The sequence below is a fragment of the Phascolarctos cinereus genome, unplaced genomic scaffold (assembly GCF_003287225.1).
Source record: "Phascolarctos cinereus isolate Bilbo 61053 unplaced genomic scaffold, phaCin_HiC Scaffold_4;HRSCAF=312, whole genome shotgun sequence".
Lineage (NCBI taxonomy): Eukaryota > Metazoa > Chordata > Mammalia > Diprotodontia > Phascolarctidae > Phascolarctos > Phascolarctos cinereus.
This window is the reverse complement of record NW_027555847.1, coordinates 211248090-211270024: the sequence shown is the minus strand read 5'-3', so window position 1 is coordinate 211270024 and position 21935 is coordinate 211248090. Positions and strand designations below refer to the sequence as shown.

Sequence of the window (21935 nt, the reverse complement as noted above, 5' to 3'; positions counted from 1 at the left end):
CACCAGGAATAATGACACAGGCTCCATATCCTTCCTACTGATGTTTGGGTAAGAGCTACCTACCTACTGACATGTGTTTTGGAGACTCTAAGGACGGTGACACTGCAGACATTCAGAACCAGTATACTTCTTGGCTGAGAGAGAAGCCGAAAGATGCTTAACAGCAGTTCAGAAGACTGCTTTAAGAAACAAATCAGTGGCTTATAAAAGTGAATGTTGAAAACTAAAAACAAATAATAATTTTCTTAAAAAAGAAAAGAAACAAATGAGTGTATGATACTCAGTCTCACTGACAAAGACCTTAAATGAAGAACCAGTTTTGCTAAGAAATTAATGGAAAGATACTTCATTCCCAGATGTGGAAAGACTGAGCAATGTACCTTTTTACAAAACAGTCCTAGAGATTTGTGGGGTCTCTCCAAAGGCAATTCACCACAACCAATTTCTGGTGAGAAATGAGTTGTTTGGACTCCCAGATATGCAGGTAGAGACAGATGGACATCTACGTCACTGGGTTCTTAGCAAAAGAGGCCTCCTACTAGTTGTGTAAAAGCTATCAGGACCATATAATGCCTCAGAAATGAACACTTCAAGAGAAGAATTTGTGTCCAAACCACTCCAGGATCTCTACCAAGAAAACTCCAAAACGAGGTCACAATGAAAAAGACTGAACAAGAGTGACAAAAAAACCCAAGATAGATTTCAAATAATGGGAGAATACTAAACCCAGAGGCAACACTTCCTTCCTGAAACTTCAACTGTAGAGATGCCTAGGGCACAGAATACAGTAACATTGCCAGTCAGCCCGGGCCTTCCACAAATTCAGGTTAAGAGATGAAAACTATAGCTCTGATTAGAACTCTGACAGATCTTATCAGGGGCAGGTAGGTCAGCATATCATAGGATAGCTAAGTCTAATTGACTTTAGGACTAACTTAAAGGAGAAACCGGAGAAATGGTTACACATATAGATGACATTGCTAATGTTTACCAACTTAATATATCCTTTGCATATAACTGCATATAGTCATGTACTTACTTATACATGTATATGCATACATTTCTATAACATGTGCATGTAATATGTTCTGTACAAAATTCAAACCTACATCACTAAAATTACCTCTCAAGTAATACTTCGACTGTTCTATGTATATTGCATGTGTTGTTGATGTATATTTGGTGTGAATGATACTCTGAGATATTTAGCTAGGATACTAAGTTAATGTTCCTTCTTCCATTCAGAGCTGATTTTGATGCTGTAGTGTTTAATTTTACATGTCGAGTGTGCCACAGCTGATTTTGCAAGGGACTGCAAAATTCTGACCTTTGGGAAGAAAGTAGTGGGATGCTAGAAACTGATATCCTATATTTATCTTCAGATCCTGAGAAGACTTAACCATTACCCATTGCTAAAGGAGCAGGTGGAAAAAAAAGGTTGCATGAGGGAATGATGTCAGAAAGGCTGCTGGGGATGAGATGATGAATGCTACTGCTGCTGGCACTGCCTCCCACTACTACCATGACTGAACTGGCAGGAGAGAATGGTGAGATAAAAAGATCAGTTGCTGAGTAGCTACAGTTTTGTCATCTCTGTTGCCAAAGGGGGAAAAAAACCTAGTAACATCCAAATTTTTTGTCACTATCACTCTTACACTCTCAGGAGAATGCTGAGCTGTATTCCCAATTTTTACCTCATAAGTCTGTTTGATTTCTGGGTTTGGGTTTTTTTTTTAACCATTTGTTTTTAAATAAATTAGTTTTTGTAAACTACTGTGTCTTCTTAGGGTAGCATGGACTTGCATGTACTCCCTATGGGGTTAAGCACAACTGAGAGGGAAACAATTGTGTGATAAAATACCAATAGGGAGAGATTAGACACAATTATAGCTGGGAGGTATTACCTGGCAAAAACACAAAGGATCAACACTAAGAGATATTTCCAAACCCTTATTTTATAACTCTCCAACAGTAGAGAAAAAGACCACATGAATCTGGACCACATGAACCTAGGAATAGCCTGAGCCTAAAATAGCACATGTGGAAAAGAGGAAGAGACATCTGGAGTCTTTTTAAACCCTTTTGAGGCCCATTGCCTTTGGTTCTTTTGCACTCAATAAACTCTAGCCGCTCCCTCTTAACTCCATGATGAAATATAAAATGCACTGTTTGGCATTCAAAATCCTTCACAAACTAGCCCCCTCCTGTCTTTCCAGTCTTCTTATACTTTACTCTCCTTCATATCCTTTACAATCCAGTAATATCTTCCTTCTTGTCTCTCTCTTCATCTCTTGACTCTGTGCCTTCCGACTAGCTGTTCCCCACACCTGGAAATGTGCTCCCTCTTCATTTTGGTCTACTGGTTTCCCTGGGTTCCTTCAAGACTTGGTTAAAATCCCACCTTCTGCAAGAGGTCCTTCCCAAACCAATTCCTTCCCCATTTCCCACTGCTAGTGCCTTCTGTTTGAGATTAACTTCCATCTACTCTATACAAATCTCATACATATATAGTTGGCTGTAAGGTGGCTCCTTGCATTAGAATCTTCCTGAGGGCAAGGATGGTGTTTTCGCCCTTCTATATATCCCCAGTGCAGCAAAGACTTGTTGACTGACTTCCAGCCTGGAAAGTTTAATGAAACTCCTTCCCCAAAGTGGGGAAAAGTGGGCAGAGACTAGAGAGAAAAACACGCCCAATGCCTGATGAAGAAGTTTGGAATGAGGGGTGCCAGTAACATAAAAGGCAGGGGACCCATAAAGGAGTAACTAGTTCTAAGCACAAGCACCTACTATCCTACACAACTGTAAGATACTATATCCAGCCCCAAATCATACTCCATATTCACGGAACCCAGCCATTTGACTATCTGCCCCATCACAATGCACAGGTATTCTCATCACTTCTTATATTTTACCACTTGCTCTGGGAATAGTAATCAAAAAACTACTTCCACTGCTTCTAGAAGGAACATGACAGTCTATTGCCCCATGGTTCCACTCACCATCCTTGTGACTCACTAGGCTAAAACTCTTTGAGGACAGGGACTGTCTCATTTTTGTTTTTATACCTACCTCTCAGTACCTAGCTCAGTGCCTGGCACATAGTAAATGCTTAATAAATGCTTTTTAATTCATGGAAAACAGGTAGAGGAAAGGTCTTCCAAGTTCAGAGAACTGAAGCTTCAACAACCCTCACCCTATACAATACTGCCCTCCCATCTTTGTAATCTTGCTGTTCAAAACACACACACACACACACACACACACACACACACACAGAATAGTGGGATATTGGAACATCAGAGAAGGAAGAAAGAGTAGCAGAAGAGTGAACACTAGGCAACTAGAGTTATCCTGGTACTTGGTAGAGCAATATCTTTACCAGAAAAATAGACCCACAAGAATATTTCTTTTAAGGAAAAAAAAGGATGAAGAAACTTTTTTGTGGGGGAAAATGCCTCTTGCCCAAATTTACTCCTCTACCTCTAAAATGTGGATCTTGCAGACTCAGTGGGCATTCAGACAGATTCTTGATTACTCAGAAACTGCTAATCTATTGTAGGAATTATTTTGGCTTATTTGCTTCTCCTCCTCCTTGAATTCACTGCTCATCATTTTACTGGCATGTGTTGAGTGTCTGGGTGAAAAAGCAGATAAAACACATACCAGGAAATAATACTTACTGGGTCTAGCTCTGGTAAATTAAATGTATTGGGGTGCATAAATATAAGCTATAGCTGAAGGAAGCTGGGAAATTGATTTCATTCATGTCAGTGTGAAGGTATAACCGCACATAACCCAAACCTTTGATCCTATGACAGCTTTTAGCTACTAACTAACTAAACTCTGACCTCAAGTATTCAGGACATTGATTTAGCAATCTCAAATCAAGTCAAAAAGCATTTGTTAAGTGTTTTTCTATGTGCTAGGCACTGTGCTAAGCTCTAAGGATACAAAGAAAGACAAAAAAGAGCCGTGGTTCTCAAAGAGCTCATAGACGAATGTCTCACAGTCTAATTCCCTTCAAGGGGAGAAGGGATCCCACATTCTGCTTGGCCTGAGATCAAAGCAGTAAGTGGAAGTTACAAATTGGCAGGTTTAGGCTGAAGGCCAGGAAAAACCTCCCAGAAATCAGACCTGTTCACAAAGGGAATGGGCTGCCTTGAGAGGTAAAGGTACCCTTCCCTGAAAGTCTTCTAAGGCTAGAGGTCCAGTTATCAGTTGTAACAAATTATAACTAAGCCAGTCAACTCCTTCAAGTGCTTGGAAAGAGCTAAGGGGTTAACAGCTAGTTGCAATAGGTTGGGGTGGGTGGTAGGTTTGGAGTCCTGTCTTGGCAACAAGTAAAATCCAATGATTGGGGGATGGGGAGAAAAAACTGAGATGCCAAAGCTAAAGGAGAAGCAGAAAGTTAGAATAAAGTCTGACCTAGAAGAGTCTGTGTGGTACAGCGGAAAGAACACTGAAACCGGAGTCATAAGACCTGGATCTAAATTTTAGCTTGGCTAGTTACTTGGAGCTAATGGCATTGGGCAAGTCACAATTTTAGGTATAAGTTAAACTAGATAGCCTCTGAAGTCCTTTCCAACTCAGATTCTGATCTCAGCTGTAACCTCTTTGGGCCTTAGTTTTCTCATCTGTAAAAAGAAAACATTACATAGATAATTGCTAATGTCCCTTCTTTTTCTAACTCCTGTGATCCTAAGTTAGGAGGCCTGGATCTAAAGCCAGTCTCTAAGATTTACTAGCTATGATACCTTGATTGAGCCATTTAAATCTCCAAATCTCTATTTCTTCATCAGTAAGATAGGTAAAATAATACTTGTACTATATTCCTCATAATGTTGCTCTGAGAAAAGTCACAGAATTTCAGAATTAAAAGGGACCCCAGAGACTATCAAGTCCAATAATAAATAAATGAATAAACAATGATTAACAATTTAAAAATCTAGCCCCCAAGCCTCAAAATATCTTACAAAATAAAAGCTCCTAGGCCATCACCAGAGAGCGAGCGAGACTGATAACTTTGTACAGTTCTGCCTCACTTAAATCCAATTCATTACCAAGTCAATACATCACCCTCCTGATGTCATTGATCCTCTTCAAGAAAGAAGGACAAACAAGCTATGTGACTCTGGGAAAGTCATTTAACCCCAACTGCCTCACCAAAAAAAAAAAAAAAAGGACAAACAACAAGTTAACCAAGAATCTACTCTTCAATAAGTTCACTTCAAATAACTGATTATCCAGCTTCACTTCAAATAAGTGATTATCTAGCTTCTACCGGAAAAAAGGAAGGAAAAAGAAAGAGACAAGATGGAAGAGGAAGAAGGAAGGAAGAAGAGAAAGGAAAGGAGGGAGTAAGGGAGTAAGCAAAGAAGGAAGGAAAGAAGAAAGGAGGGAAGGAAGGAAGGAAAGAGACCAAATTTGCCTCTGCAACTTTCACCCTTTGCTTCTAGTTCCAACCATTAATGCCAAGTAGAAAGCTAATCCCTCTTCCACATGACAGATCTCATGTGCCTCCTGATTCTTTTTTACCAGTATAAACAAACCCAGCCTTCAAAGGATCCTTATGTGCTAAACTGAAACTAGGCTGGGGTGTTTAGAACTTTGACCCAGGGTGCTAACATTTGGAAGCATTGATAGCACAGCATAGAAACAACTGAGTTTAGTGCCTAGTTATCAAAAAATGACTAAAATAGGAAGTTACCACTAGATGGCAGCATGCCCCACTCGAGCTGCTCTAACAAAATGAATTCTCCATGGAGCCTTTTCCAATCCTCTAACTGAATTCGTCATTTGAAAAAAAAAAGGGGGGGAGAGTAGGGCATGAGTTTGGAGAAGCCTGATTTAGGGCATGAAAAATGCCAGTTGTGGCTCTTTTTGTATGATATGATTTGAAGTCCCCATCCTGGCTGTCCTCCTCTGGACAAGCTCTACTTGTCAATGTCCTATCAACTCCCTTGTTTGGCAAAACATGCCACTCTGATGCAGAATTTGTGGGGGTTTGTTTTGTTTTCTGCTCTAACCCACTCTTAATTCCTTTGAGCTCATGCTCTACTAAAATCTCACAATCTTTTTTTTTCCACGTGAATTGCTGACTAGCCATACTACCTACACCATAGAATTTGTAAAGAAATTTTTTTAGCCTAAGTGTTTTACATTTATTCCTATGAAATTTCATTTTATTTAATCCACTTCATCATTCTAGCTTATTGACCTTTTTATATATTTATTGTCATCAAAAATGTTAGCTCTCCCCTCCCAGCTTCATGTCAAACTGCAAATTTGACAAATATAACATCTCTCTTTTCATCTGTCATGGATATTGGAAAACACAGACTGAGTCAGATTCCTGGGGCCCTCCGTTGGAAACTTCCCTCCGAGTTGACACTGGCCTGTCAAGTCACTGATTTGGATCATCCAACCAGCTCTGAATCCGTGTGTGTGTGTGTGTGTGTGTGTGTGTGTGTGTGTGTGTGTGTGTGCGTGTGTGTGTGTGTGCGTGCGCATCCTATCCACAAGGATGGCATGTGAGACTTAGTCAAGTGCCTTGCAACTTATAAATCTCTAAATAATTTGGAAGTATTGTTACTATTATTGTTGTTAAAGCAACTAGAATGCAGTTAGGCAACAGAGGAAACACAACAGCATCCAGCAGTCAGGAAAAAAGGGAATTATTCAGTGGTGCTCTAACCACATAGCCTTCTCTCTCTGGCTTCCTCTCAATAAGTTAGGGCATGTTAAGCCATTCCCTGTGAATCTTCTCTCTCTTAAAGGAAACAACCCATTGGGATCCAAAAGCTGTTTCTAAAGTCTTCCTCTTATAAATCAAATTCAATTAGGATAAAAATTCTCCATCCAAAAAACTTATAAACCCTAATCAATGGCCCACTTGGCTGAAACAATAGTACAACCAAATTCTAGTTCAGCCAATGAATGGAGAGGATTCCTGTCTATTTAATGCTTCCAGATTTGTCCTAGGTAGACAACAAATCACAGTAAATTATTAACTTGATGAAGTTAGGCAGGCAGAAAGGGGCCTAACAAGATAACTCTGGCTCAAATATATAGCTGCCTCTTTATTCTGAAACACAAACAGTATACCAACCCATTCTCTCTTCACAGAAATGCAGGCCTAGCCTGAAAAGATCATATCTGAATTCTGATATATTCTCTTAGATTTCTGCACAGAAATATACATGTCACCCTCTACCTGCCACCATCTCCTCCATTCCTTGCTATATCACATCACTTGCTTCTTTGGCAAAGTATTAGTTTCAATCAATAAGAATTTATTAAGCATCTACTAGGTCCAGGTATAGTTTTGGAAATACAAATACAAAGATAATGTCTATTTTCATAAAATTTCCAAAGTAACATTTTGTTTGAGTCAATACTTAAGGTGCTAGTGAAGAGGAAGAAGGAGAAATAACTCCAGATTTTCTTCTTTGAGTCCATTCTAGCTTCTGAGTAGTATCTAACATCAGTCCCACTTTTCTCTTCTCATGTTATCTCTCCTTTTCTTTTCCCTCTTCTCTAAAATTCTAAACAGGGAGATGGGATTGAGGAAAAGAATATAAACAAGATTGTGGAAGAGACTCGTGGAATTCCTCTTTTTCTTCCCTCCCCCACCTTAAATTCAAGTTATTTTCAGAATATACACACAAATATACATATGTATCAACAAACAAGTCAAGTCAACATGTATATGGTATGTGTTTGTATTCTAGAAATAAGCTAAATCATTATTTTATGTGGGACAAAGAAGAAAAAAAGGGAATCTTGACCATGTTTATATTGAGTCAAATCAACAAAATTCATCAAGCATCTATCATGTGCCAGGCACTGTGCTAAGAAAGGCAAAAACAGTCCCTGCTCTCAAGGAATTCATGTTATAATGACAACATGCAAACAATTATATACAAACAAGATAGATAGATATAGATATATATACACATTTACACATATACATACATACATACATATTAAATTGGAGTTAATCTAAAAAGGGAAGGCACAAGAATTAAGGGGGCCTGGGAAAGGCTTCTTGCAGAAAACAGGATTTTAGTTGAGACCTGAAGGAAGTCAGGGAAGCCAGGAGGCAAAGAAAAAGGAGAGAATTCCAAACATGGACGATACCCAGTGAAAATGCATGGCCTCAGGATATGGATATATAGTACCAGACCTGTGACTTCTTTGGTATAGAAAACCTCTAGTGAGAAAAGTACTTCACCTAATGCAAAAAGGCAACTACTCTGCACTTTATGATTTTAAAGAGTGACTCAGAGCACTACAGTTTGGTGATTTACCATGGTCACATAGTCTGCATGCATAAGAAGTGAGAGGAATCCAGATATTCTTGACCCCGGGGCCAGCTCTCTATCCACTATTATCATGCTTCCTCTTATATCTATACCATATCTTTTTTTTTTATTATCAATGACCCATGAACTATATCTTGTGAACTAAATGTACATTCAAAGAAGAGGGAAGAAATATCAAACCAGGGCAGATGAGTCCTAGGTGGAGTATGATATCCAAGATCAGCTTGAGGTGGATATGGGACCTTGTACAAACTATATAGTGTCTTCCTCCTTTCACTCCACACCACAACTCCCTATCAACATTTTTCTTCAGGTGAAATCTGGTTAAAATGAAAAATCAAGAGCAGTCTTAAAGGAGAAGAGTAATGGTGGACCCTAATGAGTATGGGGAAAGGGCACTGATGGCAGCCTATATATTTTTTCTGTCTTTCAAAAGGATTGATCTTGTGCACACTCAGGAAAAAGACCTATTTTATTATCAGCTGGTAGAAGTTACCTCCCTTGTCCTAGCATCACTAGCTAGGTCACTACAGGTAAACAGGACCCGAGTCCCAAAACTCAGCACCTGTGTATTCACCCTAATTTGCTGTATTTTAGGAATAATTTGGCCAGGGGAAGAGAAGGGGGAAGGACTGCCTGAAATTTGTTGGGCACTGAGTGGAGGATCACCTTGAGTCTCTCATTATCTCTCTGGTGCATATGTGTGTGTTGTAGGGAAGAGAAAGAAGGGACAGAAATGTGGTTTTGCTCACAATCTGAGGAAGGGGAATGTGTAATGCTGGTGGTGCCCATATTAAGCAATGCTTCTAGCTGGAAGCTCGTCTTGGCGCCATCTAGTGCCAATTGGAGACTCTGCAGCTGTAGCATGTTGAGGTGTCTCCGCTGAGGCTCTGTCACCCAAGCAGCATTCTCAGGACCCAGACTGGAGATTTGCTCTGGAGACAGTTCCTGGGGGATGGTAAAGAAGAAAAACACACTCAGAACACCCTCAAAAACTTAAAAAAACTAGAGGTCTTTCGGGCCACATTGTTTCTATCAATTGTTGTATAGACCCTCACAAATAACTTCCTTCCAACCTCCCCATACTCTTTTTTTGCTCTAGTGAATACTTGGTTTACGATCTGTGAACACGAACTGTGTTATTCTGCACCAGGAGTTCTTAACTTGGGGTCTGTGAACTTTTTAAAAAATTTTGATAATTGTATTCAATATAATTAGTTTCCTCTGTAAGCCTATGTATTTTTATTTTATTCATTTATTCTGAGAAGGGGTTCTCCAAGGGATCCAGGACCCCTGTTCTATATCATCTCAGCAACTTTGAATAAGACAGTTAAACTCAACAAATATTTATTAAGTGTCCACTATGTTCAAGGTATGGAGATACAGACACTGCTTTCAGGGAGTTTCGAGAGTACACCATATACACAAATAACTGATACAAAGAAGCAGCTCCATTTCTTCATCTATAAAATGGGGATAATATTACTGGTACTATCTTCCTTCGCAGGGTTGTTGTGAGGCTCAAATGAAATGTATGTAAAAACACTTTTTAAAAGATGCAGCAGAAATTAAGCTACAACGTCAGAGGAGGGATAATGAAGAATGCTACTTAGCTCTTGATGTAATGGACTCAAGATGGCTAATGAGACATTTTTGGAAACACCCAATTTATGAATTATTTTGCTTGATTATGCATATTTGCTACAAAGGTTTTGTTTTTCCCTTTTTCTTTCTTAGTGGTGAGGGAAGAATGTGGTGATGTGGTGCAAGACAAAACAAATGCTTATTAATGGAAAAAAAAGACCTAATTTAATAGAATTAAGTTATGTAATTTCTCATAGACATATAGTAATTGTAATGTTTCTATGTAATTATTACTGTTACTACAAATAACCCCCATAAATTCCTATTCTGCTACCTTATGGAGGTGACCCTGGGTTCTATAATACTGAGACAAGTATTCTACCAAGAATGTTCTACCAAGCAGGAAAGGCTTCTAAAATCGTCCTAGAAATAGACTGTGTCTTCTGTCTGAGTACCAGCCTAAAAAAAATGGGAATATACATCAGCAATAGGTTGGCTATCGGCTGATGAATTCTTTGGCCGTGGTAGCCCATGAAATAGCCAAAAATGCAAAACAGCCCTTTATCCTATGAAATTGCCTTCAGCTTCCACAGTAATGGTGGCAGTCAGTCAATAGGCATGGCAGAAAAGAGGCTCATTTGGACCCTAGCAACTCAGAATACCTGATATGCTAATAAGGAACTAGATATGGCACTCGAGGAAATAAATTTAGGAAAAGCAACTAGACCTGATCAAATACATATTGAGAAAATAAAATCTATCCTAAAGGAGATAATTTAAAAGGTACCCAGAGGTCAGTTTTAAAATGAATATCAAAGAAGAAAAAAGACAAATACAAATGAATGGAAAAGGTCATAGACAAGACTAACGCCAAAAAAGACAACTAAGAACACATCAGTAACTACTGACTCATAGACCTAATTCTTTAAGAGACTGGTGTATATATAGCAAGAGTATCCTTGATGAAAACATGAGAAAGGAACAAGAAAAAAAAAGGAACCTTTCTTTGTAGCAGATTACATCTTCATGGTTCCACAAATGATGACAGGAGTAATGGAATATAACATACCACTGCCTGTTGTTTCTTGGTTACAAAAAAAGCTTTGACATGGCATAGCAAAATGTAGTCTTAAAAGCTCTCTTCCAACTAGGTGTCTCCCATGCAAATATCAGATACATTGATAAAAAAACTCTGCTCAATAATCTTCTGATTATCATATAAAATAGGACATAAAATAGTTAAGGAGAATGTCCTGTACAAAGTTTGATTGGAGGAAGGGTTTACTATAAATGATAAGATTCTCCAGGTGCTAGTTTTTTGCAGACATTGAGTTGGTTACACAGAGCCCTAAAGCATTATAGAATCATCTAAATGAAATCCATGACTATTTGAAAGAAGTTGGCCTAGTCATTCACGCAGAAAATGTTTGAAGCACACACACACAAAAAGTTAATTATGCATGTATATTGTCATGATTATGATATTCAGTTGGGCAGGCTACTTAGTTCATCACTACATACATCTGGGATAGGCACTGGAGATAGATAATGGATTGAGTCTAGGACTGAAGTGGAAAAGAAAATGGGTCGAATTACATTTGAGGAATTGTGCAGTGCTTTTAACGATACAAAACTGTGCCCTGAAATAAAATATAATAATTTAAAAATATTTAATATTTTAAAATACATAATATTTTAATATTTAAAAGATCATATTTTTAACACTGACATTCTCTCAGAAATACTATGGCTACAAATTATGGAACACTGTGATCTTAGAAGATTAAGAATTACAATTGACCCAAAAGCAATGGAAAGACACATGTTGAGGATAAGTAGACTGAAACATACAACCAATGATAGTTTGGGCATAAGATGTGGTGTAGAAGACCTGTGACCAGAAAACACGATGAACTGAGAATCAGGAAAAAAAGTGGCCTGAGTATTGCTCTGGTGCCTGCAAAATATTACAAAGGACCTATAGGAAAATCTCTAGCATTTGTGGGAGATTCTCCTTGAGGGATCTATGATAGGATGTAGACCAAAAGAGGGCATGGAGAGTTTGTGATCCCCACAAGGGGAGGGAGAACCCTCATTGCTGAGAACATATAACCATCAAAGCATCAAAATATGATTTTTCTTAGAGCACTTTGTACCACTCTATTGTACTTAACATTGAATTTTATGTCATAGTAATTCTTGTACTTTTCTTCTCTCCCTTAGAGAGATTAGAAGCAATTTGAGGGACAACACCATGATGTTTTTCTTTTCTTTGTATCTCTCTCAAGACCTAAGACAATATTTTACATATAGGAGATTCCAAAAAGTGTTTTTTGTTTTTGCTGACCTGCCCTCCTACTTTTTAAGACTGATGGTTAAGAATGACAGTGACGATGCCAGGTGATATAATATAATGAGAATTTGTTCAGGAGAGCTGTAAAGGACTGGTAGACAGTCTTTTGGAGGGCAATAAGGAGACTGCATGGGGCAGTGGACAGGGATGAATGTGAAACACTGAAATTGTGCTTTGGACCTAAACTTGAATCTTGGCTCTGCCATTTACTACATGTGTGAGGGTGGGCAAGTCATTTAACTTCTCTGAGTCTCGGTTTTTTCTTTAAAATGGAAGGATTGGACCAGATGATCTCTAAGTTCTCTTCCAGCTCTCAATCCTAAATCCAATGATCCGATTCATTAAACACTGTCCTTATCTGCCCATAATATCATCCCCATACTAATAGCTTACCAATCACACACACACACACACACACATACACACACACACACACACACGTGTGCGTGCGCACGCATGCAAGCTAAGATAGCTGCTTTAAAAAAATCTCATACCTCAAGATGGTTAGGATGACACCATTGGGCATATTAGGAGAATCATACAACAGTGCAGATTCCCTCCAAGCTAAGAATTTATTCCTCATCACTATCTTACATGAAGAAAAATGGCTTTAACTTATATTTGTTCTTTAGGAACAGAATACTTACTTTGAAGATCTCCTCAGGAATACATTTTATTGCTGATGGCTGGAAATAAGGCATTAAATCCTTATCAAGCATACTTAATTCTTCCTTTGTTAATCCAGCTAGGGAAGAAAAAACAATTTAGATGGCTTTGTTCCCTCATGAACACCTAGTTTTATTCAAAGTGCAGTGCAATGTAGAGATCTGCTTTTTCCACACAATAATCAAAAAGGGACACATTGTAAAACTCAGTCATTTCACTAATGTATTGCCTATGATGCACACAAGTAGCCATGTAATATATTGTTATATACTGACTACAGATTACAACAATGTGGGAAACATAACAAAATATTTAAAACGCATATATGTATATGTATATACACACATCTACATATGTATGTATGTATGTGTATATATATGGGCAGTGAGGCAGCCCAATGGATAGAATTCTAGGCTTGGAATCAGAAAGGCCTGAGTTCAAATTTAGCCTCAGACACTGACTAGCTGTGTGACCCTGGGCAAATCATTTAACCTTTGTTTGCCTCAGTTTCTTCATCTGTAAAGCACCTACTTCCCAGAGTTGTTCCATTCCATTCTGTTCCTTTCCTTTCCTTTTTCCTTTCATCTTTCCTTTCCTTTGCTTTCCTTTCCTTTCCTTTCATCTTTCTTTTCCTTTCCTTTGATCTTGGGCAAGTCACTTAACCCTATTTGTGTCAGTTTCCATATCTGTAACATAAACTGAAGAAGGAAATGGCAAACCACTCCAGTATCTTTGCCAAGAAAACCCCAAAATGGGGTCATGAGTCAAATGATTGAAAAACAAAAGAACAATAATATAATACCTTAACGGCCAGATATTCTCATCAATATTAGAATTAGAGAATGAAAATGTTAGAATACACATACATATATGTGTGCATGTATATATGTATACAGATATATACACACATACATAGGATTTGATCTGTGATTTCACAACTATAGGAAACTCCTGGGATGTAAATTCCCTTTTCCAAGGCAGAGGGGGCACTTAAAGTTTAGGTGACCTGCCCAGGGTCACACAACTAGTCAGTGTCTGAGGCTCGATTTGAACTTAGGTCTTTTGAACTCCAGGCTGGGAAATCCACTGTACCACCTAGCTACTGTTTATCAGCGCAGAAGTTAATCTCATTCATGCACCTCTAGTTTCGATCTGAAACATGGTAGATTTTCTTGGACTAATTAATATATGCTTTAGAGGAAAAGTGCAGCTCAAGACTAGAGCATGTATTAGCAAGCTGTTCTGTTTTTATTTTTATACCTAATTGTAATATTAGGATGGGGTGGGGGGAGAAATGGCAAGACATGCTTGGTTATGAGTACAGAACACTTACTACCTGCAATGGTGCCCAACTCCCATATCACTGAACTGCTCCACTCGGCAGGATCCCCAAACATGGCCTCCGCCTTCCTCTTGAATGCTCCCAGGATAGGAGTGCTACAGAGCAGAGTACCAATTCTAGCAGCGACAGTGCTAGGAAAAGAGAACAGTTACAGAGTTACTTTGGAGCACCCTGCAGGAAAATACTTCAAATGTGGTCTCCCTTCCCAGGACAGATTTGGTGAAAACCCATTCTTTGACTCAGCCTGAGAGCTGGAAGTAGAACAAGAAGTAGGAAATATCTAAGATTGATGATTTATGTCTTTGATTTTATATTTTCTTTGTCAGCTGGAAAAAGGCAACATCCCATGGGGATGTGTGTCCCCTCTGGAACCAATAAGATTTGCACACATTTCTTGCCAAAAACAAAACACAACTCCAGACAGAGGATTGTATAGCTAAAAATTTCACTAGGGATAGGGAATGGCCGCCTAGTAGGGTGCTAAGACACAAATACAGATTGTAAACACAAATACAAAATTTCAATCTAAGTGCACTAAAAATACACAGATGAGATCTGAGGAAGGAAAGGATTTTACTGATTGTGGGAGAGAGAAGAGAGAAATCAGGGAAGGCTTCATAGAAGAAATGGTATTTGAGTAATATTCAATTAAAAGGGGGCAGTAAGGAAAATACATTTATTTGAGGGTTAGAGAGAGGTCCAATGTGGCCACAAGTATAGCTTGTTTAGGGGGCAACTATATATGATAAGGCTAGAAAGGTAATCCAAATAGAAACAGGAGGGCCTTAAATGTCAGGCCAAAGAGTTTGAATTTTACTCAGGTGATAGGAAACCACTGAAGATTTCTGAACCAAGAAGTGATAAGATTAATTCACTAAAATCATGTCCATAGCCCACATGTCACAATGTGCCCCCTATTTATTGAAAGAATGGTATGGAATCTTAATCTAAACAATAAATAATGAAATATACTCCCCTCTTCTCAGTAAAGAAATGGAAGGTATGATTACACTGTCAGGCCCAGCTGCTTTGTGGGTGGTTTTGTTTAACTTTTTCTTTGTTATATAGAAAGGTTCAATTACAGGGTAGGGGGAGGAGTATTTTAGGAAATGACTGATATAAAAAAACAAACAAAAAAAGCAATAAAACTCTAAAAAGCAATGAAAGCAAAGGATGGTATATAAGAACTGTTATTATAACCATGATTATATTCCTATGTTACCATGACACATCACTCATTTACATGAATGTTCTTCAAAGGATTAGAATAAGTGCATGGCCTTCCAAGGTGATGATTATGAAGAGCAAAATACTCATTTGAATTCTTAAGTTGTAATATGTTTTCAAAAATCAACACCATTGCTTTATAATCAAACTTCAATAACTGGACAAAGAATCCTGATGGGGCCTTGGAGGCAGTGCCTGAGATAGTGTTATGCACTGAAATTAATCTAAATGAAAAAGCACTAAGTTTAGTTGTTCCATAGTGAGGCTCAATGTTAAGTTTTTAATAAAACTTTTTTTAATTAAAAACTTTTTTTAGAAAAGCATATAGCTTAGATACAAGGAAGTACTTTGTAGTAGAGGAAAGATATTAAATAGGCACCAGAACATATTTTAGTTTCACATTCCACGTAGCTGTTTGGCGTGGTGTGAAAGTTAACCTAGTAATTTCTGGAGCTCCATAGCACCCAACCCAGTCCATTAGTGACACTGTGTGTGTGCGCAAACGAATCCACTTAGTTTATTAAATACTTGTTGACCCTAGATACCACACCATGCTTTAGCATGTTCATCTCATTCAGCTATCCATCCAGGCCATCTCATTGTCTGCCTAGCAGTGGGTCATATCCCTCTTTCCCTTCTACCTTCCCAGAACACAACTTCTTTCCCTGTTTACCTCTTCTTTCACTATTAGAATGCAAGCTCCTTAGGGGAAGGGACTGTTTCTATTTCAATATCACTTTCCCTGGAGCTTACATGTTGCCTGGCACATATAAGTACTTTAAAAAAATGCATTTTCATTCATTCATTCATTCAAATATTGGTGATAGTTTTGCTAAACCTCTCTGAAGGCAGAATTTTATACTAAATGACATCTGGAAGATTTGATCCACTTGAGGATACTCTCATTTAAGTTCTTTGTTTTTTTGTTTAATTAGGTCATTTCTTACCTAAATTCTGAATTACTTATCAATGGAACTTCATTAACGCTGATGGCACACAAGTTAGCACCAAGTCCTACTAAATCAAAGCTCTTTAGTTCCTGTATTTGATGGCCTGAGTCTTCCAGAAAGCCTCGAAGAATGGCACTAGCCTGTAACAAGAAAATCAGAGAAAAGGTAAAATAAACATTCAGGCATGAGTGGGGATGACAGAAAAACAAACTAGTTCCAGGATCACTATTCAGGTTGCTTTGTTTTTTGTTTTATTTTTGGTGAGGCAATGGGGTGAAGTGACTTGCCCAGGGTCACACAGCTAGTAAGTATGACGTGTCTGAGGTCACATTTGAACTTAGGTCTTCCTGAATCCAAGGCCAGTGCTCTATCCACCGCTCCATCTAGCTGCCCCCTCAAGTTCTTTTTAAAGGAGAAAATAAATTTACTATATTTTGAGTCATCATTAAAACTACCTTAAATATATGGAATTTTAGATGAGGAAGGTACCTCATAAATTTTCCAGTTCAATCCTCCCCATTTTACAGATGAGGAAACCAAGACTCATAGAGGTGACTCCACTTATCTAAGATCACAACTAGAGAGACAGCCAGGATCAGCAACTCAGCCTATTACACTTCCCTCAATACTATGGTGCCTCTCTAATTAGCAATGACAATTAAGGTAACTTTTTCTAAGAGGAAGCTGACTTTTTTATTTTAAACCAACTAAAATTACTGTTTTATTTTTAATACAAATTTATATTCCCCAATTGAGAAATGATCAAAGGATATGAATAGGCAGCTTTCAGAGGAAGAAATCAAAGCTACAAATAGCCATATGGAAAAATGCTCTAAAATCACTAACAAAGAAATGCAAATTAAAACAACTCTGAGGTACTAGCAGATTGGCTAAGATGGCAAAAAAGGAAAATGCCAAATGCTGGAGGGGCTCTGGACAAACAGGTACACTACTAATGCATTGTTGGCGGAATTTTAGAAAGCAATTTGGAACTATGCCAAAAAGTTATTAAATTGTACATACCCTTTGACCCAGCAACACTGTTATTAGCCTGATATCCTAAAGAATTTTTATTTTATTTTATTTTTTTAGGCAATTGGGGTTAAGTGACTTGCCCAGAGTCACACAGCTAGTAAGTGTCAAGTGTTTGGTCTGAGGCCGGATTTGAACTCAGGTACTCCTGACTTCAGGGCCAGTCTCTATCCACTGCGCCACCTAGCTGCCCCTCCTAAAGAATTTCTTTAAAGAGGAAAAGGATCTATATGTATAAAAATATCTATGACAGTTTTTTTTGTGGTAGCAAAGAATTGGAAACTGAGGAGAGGCCCATCAATTGGACACTGGCTGAGCAAGTCATATTATATGAATGTGATGGAATATTAGTGTGTTGTAAGAAATGATAAAGGGATGGTTTCAGAAAAACCTGAGAAGACTTGTATGAACGGATGCAAAGCTAAGTGAGCATAACTGGGGCACAATTTATACAGCAACAGCAATATTATAGAAATAATCAACTTTAAAAGACTTAATAACACTCATCAACACAATGACCAATCGCAAATCCAAAAGGCTCATGATAAAATATGGTATTCCACTTTCAGATAGAAAGCTGATGGACTCAGAGTACAGACTGAAGCATATTTTCTTCTCTTCCTTTTTCTTTCTTTATTTTTTTGGACATAGCTAATGTGGCAAATTGTTTTACATGATCACATATATTTGTTTTATTGTCTTGCCTTCTCAATTAGGAGGGGGAAGGGTAGGAGGGGAAAGGGAGAGGGACAATTCAAGGCTGAAAATAAGATAAAATTGAATTTAAAAATACAAATTTATAGTCATTTTAGCCTCTGAGCTCTTGTATTTTTGAGCATGTTTGCCATTATACTTTCTTACATGGACTCAAGTTATGATTGGGGTTAAAATGCAAACTAAGCATTCCTTCTATTTACTACAAATAGGGTACCTCTCACTTCAGACTTTTTATTGAAACTAAGAAAAATGCAATTAAAATGTAAATTAATTAATTATAAAGGCCTGAACTGACACCCAACCATTCCATACATGAATTACCTAGAGCCCATCTTGCTTTTTAAAAAGACTGCATAATTTTGGCATCAATGTATTTGTCTGTCCTAGAATGGAATTCAAGAAGGGTTGACAGAAATCCTTTCCCTTCCTGTTTCTAACCTCCTAAGGCAGAACTTGATAGTATAGCTTCATTATTTTCTTGCTAACAACTCAATTTCCCAGAATATCAGATATATCTGTAATTAAAAGTGAATGCAAACAATACATTTCAAAGTTAAATTGTTTTCTTGCTAAGTAGCATTAAATTGTTCTTGCCATTAATGCCTATAACAACGAAGCCTAGCATGAGAGAAAAATCAGAATATATTCCCTTGTGTGACTCCACAGCTTTTTCCTAATGATTCTAAAGCAATTAATGCTAATACCTTGAAAGCAATACTGAGGACTGAGAAGTGAATAATTATAAGATTTCCATCACTCTATTCACAACTGTACTTTTTGCCATTCCTTTCTTGTAACAGTTCTTTGGCTGAAGTAGCCATTAATATAATTCCGGGAAAGTGACTGTTCCTCTAACACCATCCACTTAACTGATATCACATCACCACAGAACTTACTAATGCAAGGAACATAATCACCTGGTCCAACCCCTTCATTTTACAAAGTAACAGGAGTTGAATAACTTGCCCAAGGTCAAAATGGCAGGTGGTGGCAAAGTTGGCACTAGAATTCAGGTCTTCTAACCATAGCCATAACTTTGGAGTGGGGGTGGGGGTGGGAACAAAACTGGGTCATTGGCTACCCTAAACTTGCACAAAGACAGAACTTTAGCAACTGGTTAGCAAGAATGATTAGTTAAGAAAGGAAGCTGCCAGATGGCAGACCCCTCCCCCATTCTACTTTGCTCCCCTTCTAGTTGAAGTTATGTTTTATGCCACTGGTCCTGGGCACAAAAATTCCTAGTGTGGGCTCAGTCCCTAATGCTCAGTCCAGTGTTCTAGATCAGAGATCTACATCTGTGGGCAGTAAGCCTTATTATGGCCAGCAATACTTCCTAGTACAGCAGAACCAGATTAAAATGTAATATTGAAATATTCAATAAAATAAAGATACAATAGAACATAGATAATGTTAATATGTGGTTTTCTAAGTCAATAAGCAACCAGCAGAGATCCTTATGTATACATGGCTTAGCGGCCCCATTTCTATTTGAGTTTGACTACACTGCTCTAGAAAGCACACCTTGCTGTCTCCAGAATTAAGCAGGGATCATTTGCACCTAGCCTTCTTCATTCTCTGACACAGCGTCTCTTGCGCCCAACAGTTGTGCAAATGGAAGATGACTGGATAAACTGAAGATACAGTCTAGGACCATAGAAGAGAATGAAGCTGACTTGACTGCCTCTTTAGGAGACTGAGCCATGGGCTTTGGCAGGGCTTAAATAACCAGAGACCCACTAAGTTAACCAGCAGTCAAGTACATATTACTATCAAAAGAGATCAAAGCCTACTGCCTTCCAAAATTCATTAAAGGTTTCCTAAAACTAGCAAGGAATAGAGAAGGAAAGTGTTGAGAGACTCAAATTTTAGTCCAGGCTCTGCTACTGCCTTGGATAAATCACTTTATTTCTCAGAGCCTCCGTTTTCCTATCTATAACATAAAGAGGTTAGGTTATATCTAAATTCCTTTCTTCTTTTTGTAACAGCAGCCTATGAGTCTCTATCTCAGTTTCCACTGAACAGGTGTTGGTATACTATGAAATCCCTTTATCCTCCCTCTCCACCTTCAACTGACACAATCTATAGACACTTTTGCATGAGGAATTATAACATCTAAATTACACTGTTCCACTCTAGTTTCAGTGTGATAGACTGGCATAACGGGCAAAGTACTGCACTGAGTTTGAATTTTGCCCACTCCTCTGCAAAATGGTGTAATGACAGCACCTACGTTACAAGGTTGTTGTGAAAGTCAGATGAGATAATGTATGTGAAATCTTTGTAAACCTTAAAGAGTTTATCTTCAGTCCCCTATTATTATTCTTGTTGTTGTTCAGTTGTTGACTCTTCTCTGACTCTTCATGACCCCATTTGGGGTTTTTTGGGTAAAGATACTGTAGTGGTTTGTCATTTCATTCTCTAGCTCATTTTATACAGGAGGAAACTGAGGCAAACAAGGTTAAGTGACTTGCTCAGGGTCATACAGCTAGTAAGTGTCTGAGGCTGGATTTGAACTCAGATCCAGACTCCAAGCCAAGTGCTCTATCCACTGTACCACCTAGCTGCCCCCATTATTGTTTCACTGTTTCCGTATTATATTGGAGTGCTCTGGGTCTTCCCCCATTATATGAAAATTGTGAATATCTTTTTGTCCCAAGACAGAAGGATCTTGTGTATGTTAAGTTCAAATGTGATCCTTTGGTGCTAATTTTCAGTGGACCAGAAATTGTCTGTCAGGAAACAGAAACAGATGGTCAAATAAATTGGTACCAGTGTTGTTAGAGAGTTATGAAAGAGAAAAAAATGGCTGGCGGAAGGAGCTAAAGGCGGTAAAATGAAATAGGACAAAGAAGGGATGTCAGGATATTATGACTTTGAATCAAAAGGGATTCATGAGACTTAATGCAATAAAATGCAGATATTATTCAATTCATTTATTTTGTGTGTATGTTTTTTGGAGGCAATTAGAGTTAAGTGACTTGTCCAAGGTCACATAGCTAGTAAGTGTCTGAGGCCTTATTTGAACTCAAGTCCTCCTGACTCGAGGGCCAGTGCTCTATCCACTGCACCACCTAGATACTCCCAATCTAATTCATTTCAACAACATTTGATATGCAGCTACTTTGTACAAACCATCTGGGATACAAAGAAGAAAACATAGTACCTGCTCTCAAGGTATTTACAATTTAACAGGGCAGATGTAACATATAATAATAAATGTGATACAAGGTAGAAAGCGATGGGGCAAGTTTGCAAGAGATAAAGTAGATAACCTAATTAGACAAAACTGAAAAGCTTTTGTCTGAACAAAACCAATGGAACTAAAATAAAGGAAATTGGTGATTGGGGGGAAATCTCCACATCAAATATATATGATAAGGTCTAATATTCACATTGTATAGGGAATTAAAACAAGATCAAGAGCCATTCTCTAATGGAAAAGCAGTCAAAGAATATAAATTTTCTAAAGATAGATGCAAACTATTAACAATCTTATAAAAGATTGCTCCTAATTAACAATAAGAGAAATGCAAATCAAAACAGATTTGAGGGTTTACTTTACACCCAATAAAATGACAAAGATGAAAGATGAAAATAATCAATGCTGGAGGTGCTGTGGGAACAGGCACACTAATGTGCTGTCAGTGGAGCCAAGAATTAGTCTATTTTGTAAAACAATTTGGAATTATGCTTTTTAAAATTTTTTTTAATTTATGCCTAAAATATACATACCTTTTGAC

At 38.0% G+C, this 21935-nt stretch overlaps 1 protein-coding gene across 1 annotated transcript in view; it reads right to left on the bottom strand.

Moving 5' to 3' along the window:
- Positions 1–7305: 7305 nt before the first annotated feature.
- LOC110193535 (otoancorin) overlaps positions 7306–21935 on the bottom strand; it is a 54061-nt gene continuing 39431 nt past the window's right edge. Inside the window, 4 exon segments of the mRNA XM_020965405.2 lie at positions 7306–9272; positions 12909–13006; positions 14264–14400; positions 16444–16586. Of these exon segments, the coding sequence (XP_020821064.2) occupies positions 8898–9272; positions 12909–13006; positions 14264–14400; positions 16444–16586 (753 nt within the window). The 3' untranslated portion in view covers positions 7306–8897.